At 35.8% G+C, this 7,772-nt stretch overlaps 1 protein-coding gene across 2 annotated transcripts in view; it reads left to right on the forward strand.

Moving 5' to 3' along the window:
• The first annotated feature begins 312 nt into the window (after nucleotides 1–312).
• The window catches only part of UPL6 (ubiquitin protein ligase 6), a 10,018-nt gene continuing 2,558 nt past the window's right edge, over nucleotides 313–7,772 (forward strand). Inside the window, exons 1-20 of one of the 2 annotated variants that reach the window (XM_021435482.2) lie at nucleotides 313–800; nucleotides 1,551–1,648; nucleotides 1,848–1,975; nucleotides 2,097–2,211; nucleotides 2,549–2,729; nucleotides 2,894–3,076; nucleotides 3,289–3,471; nucleotides 3,855–3,936; nucleotides 4,152–4,270; nucleotides 4,385–4,689; nucleotides 4,842–4,938; nucleotides 5,197–5,340; nucleotides 5,540–5,623; nucleotides 5,710–5,796; nucleotides 6,025–6,165; nucleotides 6,289–6,414; nucleotides 7,056–7,154; nucleotides 7,294–7,361; nucleotides 7,459–7,525; nucleotides 7,673–7,772. The exon at nucleotides 7,673–7,772 is cut by the window's right edge and continues 71 nt beyond it. In XM_021435482.2, coding sequence (XP_021291157.1) covers nucleotides 642–800; nucleotides 1,551–1,648; nucleotides 1,848–1,975; nucleotides 2,097–2,211; nucleotides 2,549–2,729; nucleotides 2,894–3,076; nucleotides 3,289–3,471; nucleotides 3,855–3,936; nucleotides 4,152–4,270; nucleotides 4,385–4,689; nucleotides 4,842–4,938; nucleotides 5,197–5,340; nucleotides 5,540–5,623; nucleotides 5,710–5,796; nucleotides 6,025–6,165; nucleotides 6,289–6,414; nucleotides 7,056–7,154; nucleotides 7,294–7,361; nucleotides 7,459–7,525; nucleotides 7,673–7,772 — 2,566 coding nt within the window. In that variant the 5' untranslated portion in view covers nucleotides 313–641. The remainder of the gene's footprint in view (nucleotides 801–1,550; nucleotides 1,649–1,847; nucleotides 1,976–2,096; nucleotides 2,212–2,548; nucleotides 2,730–2,893; nucleotides 3,077–3,288; nucleotides 3,472–3,854; nucleotides 3,937–4,151; nucleotides 4,271–4,384; nucleotides 4,690–4,841; nucleotides 4,939–5,196; nucleotides 5,341–5,539; nucleotides 5,624–5,709; nucleotides 5,797–6,024; nucleotides 6,166–6,288; nucleotides 6,415–7,055; nucleotides 7,155–7,293; nucleotides 7,362–7,458; nucleotides 7,526–7,672) is intronic. The other variant, XM_021435483.2, reaches the window with a different exon arrangement.

Genomic DNA, 7,772 nt, shown 5'->3' on the forward strand with positions numbered 1-7,772 from the left:
TATTCTCATATGGTTAATTTTTTTAAAAAAATTATCAAAATATTTTTAAATATGATTGACTTAGTATTAAAACTATATACATTTGTAAACTGAAATTTTTTGAATTAAAAAAATTTATTTTGTAATATTCACTTATAAGGCAACAAAAAATGTGTTTCAATTTATTTATTAATATTAATTAACGGGGAAAAAAAGGCTTTGTATTTGCTATTTTCCTCCTTGTCCTTTGGAGCAGATATTCAAGAGCCAAACGGAGCGTTTTGGGATTCCTTATAAGCGGTGGATTTACTTTATTCACGACATATCGGTATTTTTTGGGTTCTTTTTAACTTTCCCACTTCACAGTACAAAGAATCAAAGCGCGAGAAAATTCTCCCAACTCCTCTAGCTTCCTCTTTTGGTCCTTGCTTTATTCATTTCTCAAATTTTCTCTCCATCCAAACACCAGACGTGTCTCTCTATATTTCTCTTGCTTTACTTCATCGATCGTCTTATTTCACTCGAGCAAAAGGTTTTTTCCTAGGTCAACTCGATCACGGCATAGAACATTTTGATCGAATCGAAGGAAACCTTCAATTTGCGCGCTGGAATATTGATTTGTTGCGGGACTTAGGGTTTGTTGTAGGCGGTGAGATTCGAGAATGTTCTTCTCGGGTGATCCGACGACTCGGAAACGAGTTGATTTGGGAGGTCGGAGTTCGAAGGAGAGAGATAGGCAGAAACTTCTAGAACAAACGCGGTTGGAGCGGAACCGCCGCCTCTGGTTGCGGCAACAGAACTCCGCAGCTCTCAAGATTCAGGTTGGCTTTTGTTCTACTTAACTTGAATTATGCCGTTTCTTAGCTTTGATAATAATATTTTTTTCTGTTAATTGTTGAAGACACTGGAACTCGAACTTTATTTGCATTGAGCTGAAAATTAATATCTTGAAATTTTCCATGCGTTTTTAGTTTAAATACGACAATGTTCAATGGACAGGCGTGAAGAGGGGGAGGAGGGGGGGGGGGGGGGTAAGGGGTGAGGTGGCCTTTTGTTCGAGATTCCCGCGAATGACACAGCATTTACAGGCTGTCATGTTTTCCAAATTTTGTAGGTTTGTTTGGAGTGGGACAGAACTGGTTACAGTGGATATGTTGCACTGTTTTAGTATTATGTATAGGTTCTTCTGTTGTGTTGGATAAGAGATTGGTGTAATTTTGGGGATGAAATATAGGCGGAAATGGCAAATAATAAAGTGAACTGATATGGGTTTATACCGAATGTTTTCCTTTAACTGCTATATATTGGGAATGAGATTCAATGCCAAGGCATTTGATGCATTTTGGTATTTAAATGGTAAAGATTTTCTTGATTCTTTCTTAGTTATTATCTACTTATGATTAACAACATCAGATATTCATCACTAAAATGAATTGGCGTTGGTGTAGGTGGTATACGGGAATCTTTTAGCGATTTCTTTCTGTTAGGCTGAATAAAATGGTTGTCTGGATTTGCCTATAAGAGCTTGCTGGTATAATTTTTGCAAAGTGTTGACTAATTGCTAGCTACAGAAATACTTCAGAGGGAGAAAGGTAGTGGAAGCTGAACATGCCAAGGTGCGAGAGCAGTTCTACCAAACCTATGCGAAGCACTGCCAAAATGTGGACAGGTAAATTTGTACATCCATATCCAAGTGTCTTAAAGGTGTTTTCATTGAAAATTCTTGGTTCATTTGAAGGATAGTTTATTTTAATATCAACAAAGTGAATTGAGATACACTTTTAATAGGACTGTTTTATTGCTTTTCTGAATCACTTCTTCTTTCATGTTATTTTCTGATTTTGTTCAGATTCTCTCTGCTTATGCAGGCATTGTTTTGGTCCAGACTCAGAGTTTCTCCGCCAGCTAATTTTCTTCTTTAATGCTGGGAACACTGATGATTTTTTAGTTCTTGTTGAGACATGCCAATTACTTCAGCATTTTGTTCGAGATAGTGGTATTTTTATTGAATAGTTGTATTATGAATAAGTTGTGTAATTCTTTTATTGTATTCTGCGTATGTTTATGGTAGTGTTTATCTTTCTTTCTTTCTCTAAGTTTTGCATAAAATTATGCAGCAGGGGATGTTGTGGGACTCTTTGCAGGCATGGACTACTTATCCTATCATTCTTTGGTTGCCTACAGAGTGAAGCGATTCTCATTTGCTTGTATTCAGGCTATACATCAGAACAGGTTAGTGAATCAAACCTTCTCGTGTTAGCTAGGTGTTGTTTTATTAATCATTTTTATTTTTCTTTCATATGATGGGGCCTGTGTTCTTTTATCTATGAAAGTGGCTTTTAGATGATCCTTAGAATCCAAGGGATCTAAAATAGAAAAACAAAAATGGGTCAAATGAAGGCCTGATCTTGATGATAACTTAATATATGTATTCTCATGTACCCATCTTTCTTTCTTTTGCCCCACTTTCTCATTGTTTGTGTCTGGCACTGTAATGTCTTGTAGAATTTATACTCTTATTCTGTTTGTAATTTTGAAAGTAATATTACTTAGTTTTTTTATTGGATAGAAATCAATTGAAAGATCAACTTTTGATGACTCCAGAGGAGTCTAGTTCACCAGCAGCCATCTTGCTTGAAGCACTGGTCTTGTTGTTAGATCTTAAACTGCCATGGGCTTGTAAGACAGTAGGTTATCTCATGCAAAGAAACGTATTCTTTCTGTTTAGAGAAGTTGTTCAAAAAGTAAAGGTATGTTTCTTTGTTACCCTGGTTTTAGGTTTTGCTTCTTTAATTGGATATGATCTTTATGTAGCCATTTTGGTACCCCTATATCTGGTATTGTGCATCTTAAAACTTGTGATCTAGTAATTGCCTTGCTGCTTTTCTGATGCTGCCTTAATTTTGTGGTGCAGGAAAATGCAAATGCTAGAGGTTCTTTTGGGAAAATATCTGCATTGGAGAGTGTCCTTGCTCTTATGATTTCTCATGTTGGTCAGAATCCATGTATTTGCTCAAATATTAATCCACAGTGGAGTTTCTTGTCCCAGATTCTTACAATCCCTTTCTTATGGCAGCTTTTTCCGCACTTAAAAGAGGTAGATTTGTTCTACATCTTACTTGTTTGAGAATTTATAAGTTGTTTCTTTGATAGTGATGGCATGTGGTGCTGAAAAACTTCAAAGCATATTCTTTCTATTCTACTTGGTTGTTTCTGAGAACAAGCTGTACATATTTTTATTGCAACATAATTTTTGTTTTCATTTTATGTTTGTTGCAGATTATAATTTTTTGATGTTTTACTATCTAGGTTTTTGCATCTCGGAGCTTGAGCCAATACTACACTAATCAGATGGCTTTGTGCGTGCAAAATCATGCTAATGTACTTCCCACTGATATATCAAATGAGTTTCCTGGTTATGCTTGTCTTCTTGGTAATTTATTAGAAACTGCAGGTGCTGCTCTATCTCAGCCTGACTGCTCATTTGAAATGGTAAGAAACTGATTTTTCATTTTAATTAGACCATATGCTTTTCTGCTACTAGGTTCTTTTGTATTCATTAGCCATAAATGAGGTCATTCTATATGCATTGCTTTTGAATAATATTTTCCTTTTGATGTTATTGAATGCTATGAAAATGTGCATATTTAAATGCAAGTATATTGTTGAGATATTGGACTCAAATAACTTCCCTGACTTCTGTTAATTCTTTCAAGTTTTGATCTTAATATTTCTGTTAAATTTATGTTTGCATTAAATGTGGTTATCTACTTTTATGTTTGCATTAAAGTTGCTTCTTATGCTAATTTTTTTTCAATATTTAATATAAGTAGGTTTTGAAGCTAATTTTGTACATCTTTTTTAATTTTGAGCAGGCCATAGACCTTGCAGCAGTTACAACATTCTTGTTGGAAGCTCTTCCTCCTATAAAATCCTCAAGCAGAGAAAGTAGAGAAAGTATGCCTTGCCTCTTGATATGCCTCTCTCTCTCTCTCTCTCTCTCTCCTCCTTTTAATATGGCATTTTTTGGTTTTTTTTTTTTTTTTTTAGCTTCCTCAACAGGAAAATTATAAGTTTGGTTATAGTACTGCAACTATGACTTGATATTCGGCTCACTGATTCTTCTTTAAATTGGTTCATTGAATGTACATTCATAAAATTTTTGGCTTCAGGTTCCATGGTTGGGGATGATGATATGACCATAGGTGATGAAGTAGGAGAAATACTTTTGGATCGTAATTTGGAACTGCAGATAACCAATGCTATAGATTCACGCTTTCTTCTGCAATTGGTAGGCAGTCTTGACACTTTCTGTTAGTTTGAAAATGACTTGGCTATCCTTATGAAATTGGTGTTTTCTTTTCAATAGTAAAGAAAGGTTTCAAATTTTATTCTTCTGGGGCAGACTAATGTGTTATTTGGAGGGATTTCCACTGTCCATGGTTCACATACTGAAGGACCAGATGATACGGAGGTGGCTGCTGTTGGTGCTGCTTGTGCTTTTCTGCATGTTACATTCAATACTTTACCTCTAGAGAGAATCATGACTGTACTAGCATATAGAACTGAACTTGTTCCAGTGCTTTGGAATTTCATGAAACAATGTCATCAAAATCAAAAGTGGTCATCCTTGCCTGAGCGATTTTCATATCTTTTGGGAGATGCACCTGGTTGGCTGCTACCTCTGTCTGTTTTCTGTCCTGTGTACAAGTAAGATGCTTGGTTGATTTCTGGAAGAATCATTTTATGCAGTTCCTGTTGTGTGTTTCATTCTTAACTCGTTTATGCAGTTCCTTTTGTAAATGCTAAATGGTATTTTGAGATTGATGACTCACTAGTCTGGTTTCTTTGTGGTTGATTAGGCACATGCTTATGATAGTTGATAATGAGGAGTTTTATGAGCAGGAGAAGCCACTGTCTTTGAAGGATGTCAGATGCCTAATCATCATTCTGAGACAGGTAGCTTCATTTTTGTGACACTGTAGTTCAACAACTGATTATTTAAACTGTGAAGCAGTTTAATTTTGATTCACAAAATAACTTGTTTTCACTGGAATTTCTTTAAATTAAGGAAATGATTTATGGATATTTATGGACCATATGATAGCATTGGTGGCAACCGTGATTGTTATGACTACCATGAAATTGCTGGTACAGGTGTAACCTGGCTTAATGTTCTGACTAACATTCATGTAATTCTTCTATTTTCCAATATAGGCTTTGTGGCAGCTCCTATGGGTGAACCCTTCAGCTCACCCTGGTTCTGGGAAATCTGTCTCCAGTACTTCTGCTCATACAAGGCACCCTGTTGAAGCTATTCAAAATAGGGTTGGTACTGTAGCCTCTGAGCTCCTCTCACAGGTAGGTTCCAGCGTAACTTGTTGAATTTCTGGCTTCTCACTTGTTTACATTCTGTCTTGTGCTTGATATATCAAATTATTGGGGGCAGTGCTCAATACATATAAATATAATCATGCATTTGTTGAGAATAATGGCACATAGGAAAACATTATGATCTTTTTCACATTTCTGTTTTGTGTTATTTAAAACTGCCTTATAGTTGCAAGATTGGAACAATCGGCGGCAGTTTACTCCCCCCAGTGACTTTCATGCTGATGGTGTAAATGACTTTTTCATTTCTCAGGTAATAGCTTCTCAATTGCAGCTTTAAGTTTCCAGCACCAATTTTTTTTTTATGCAGCTTGTTCTGATCTCAATTTTTCTTAGCAGGCTGTAATGGAAGGCACAAAAGCACATGACATTTTAAAGCAAGCACCTTTTTTGATTCCATTTACCAGCAGAGTTAAAATATTCACTGTAAGTGAATAATTAGCAAATTTTGTTTCCAATCTTTAGTTGGAAATTGTTGGATCTTGAAGAATAAGATCAAGCTGTTGATATGACCATCATTATATGAATTCCTTGGCTGGGATGATGGGGAGTTAGTGGGGAAAATTAGTCTAATATTTGGATTCTTTTTCACTATTACTGACTTTTTGTTATTTGCTTTGTTTTTTATGTCCTTTCTATAACTCCATCTACCAGTCACAACTAGCATCAGTTAGGCAGAGACAAGGGGCTCATGGTGTTTTTACCAGAAACCGATGCAGAATACGAAGGGATCACATTTTGGAAGATGCTTATAATCAGATGAGCGCATTGTCTGAAGAGGATCTTCGAGGATTGGTATGCTTTATTTATGTATTCTCAAATATGAAAACCTTATCATCTTTAATGGCTTTGCTGAATCAGGTCTCTGCCCTCTTGACACTGTCTAGCAATGATATAATCGGTTTCTTTTGTCTACAGATTCGTGTAACATTTGTCAATGAATTTGGAGTGGAGGAGGCTGGTATTGATGGTGGTGGAATTTTCAAAGATTTTATGGAGAATATTACTCGAGCTGCATTCGATGTACAGTATGGGTTGTTTAAGGTTGTTAATCTATGCTACTGCTTGCTCCTCTTCTTCTTTTCATATCCATCAATAAGCTGGCTGGCACGTATATCCATAGATTTTTTTTTTAATATATCAATTTTGGTAAAGAAGCCGGTAGTGGCTTCGTTATCTTTCTCCAGTGATTATTGGATTTAAGATGCCATGCTTCATTCTGATCGAACAGGTTGAGAGAGAATATCAATATTCAGATCCTGCTGAACAAGGGAAGAAAAAAAATAAGCAGATTTTCTTGATCTAGATATATTTTTTAAATAATAAAAATATCTTAATGTACTTGGCTTCATTTGTAAACAAATGTGCTTCAATGGAAGTTATAAATGATAAAGCTGAATGCAACGCTGATTGTAATCTGAACTTGGTATAAAGATGTAGAATAGATCATGGAGTTCAAATGGAGGTATCAGTACCCTCTGCTACTAGTTGTCTTCTGAGACTAGCATGTTCATTATTGAAGCTTCATTACCATTTCTTGTTTTTCATTCAAAGTCAACTTTGGTTGTCACTAATCAGGTTCCATTCTGTTGTATATGTTAACATGTCCCACTTGTTATATATTGTTTTGTTTTTAATAACGGGTTTTATTTTTCTTTGGCATACTGCTTGGCATGGCGATCCAGGAAACAGCTGATCACCTTCTATACCCTAATCCTGGATCAGGAATGATACATGAACAACACCTCCAATTTTTCCATTTCTTGGGAACACTTCTTGCAAAGGTATGTCATTCTATTACAGAAGCTTAATCCATTCAGTCCGATCCCGTATTTATATCTAATATTTAAGTTGCCTGTATGCCATCCCAGCTTTATCTATTACAGGGCTTATTGATGATGTATAATGTTACCTTCGTTGTAGGCCATGTTTGAAGGGATTCTTGTGGATATACCATTTGCAACATTCTTTTTGAGCAAACTGAAACAAAAGTAAGGTTTTGAATGGTTTCTCCCCTCTGAAAGAGCTTGTTTTATATTGTATTCTAGAGATACTGATTCATGCATATTTTCCCCTTCCATTGATTAGGTACAACTATTTAAATGACTTGCCTTCCTTGGACCCAGAATTATATCGCCACCTTATTTTCTTAAAGGTGATTTTTCTTGATCTTTTTCTTTTTAAATCTCTTGCATTTATACTTAATGGAAAACTTGTGACTTGGTTCGCGTAGTCATCCTTTCACAAGGTCTACATTTGATGGCTCTAGCCTTCTAATTTCCTCGTTTGCTATGACTTTCAGCATTACAAAGGGGACATTGCAGGGTTGGAGCTCTACTTTGTAATTGTGAATAATGAATATGGAGAGCAAACAGAAGACGAGCTGCTTCCTGGAGGCAAAA

Source organism: Theobroma umbraticum, unplaced genomic scaffold (genome assembly GCF_002168275.2).
Source record: "Theobroma umbraticum cultivar Fairchild unplaced genomic scaffold, ASM216827v3 scaffold_130.0, whole genome shotgun sequence".
Classification (NCBI taxonomy): Eukaryota; Viridiplantae; Streptophyta; class Magnoliopsida; order Malvales; family Malvaceae; genus Theobroma; species Theobroma umbraticum.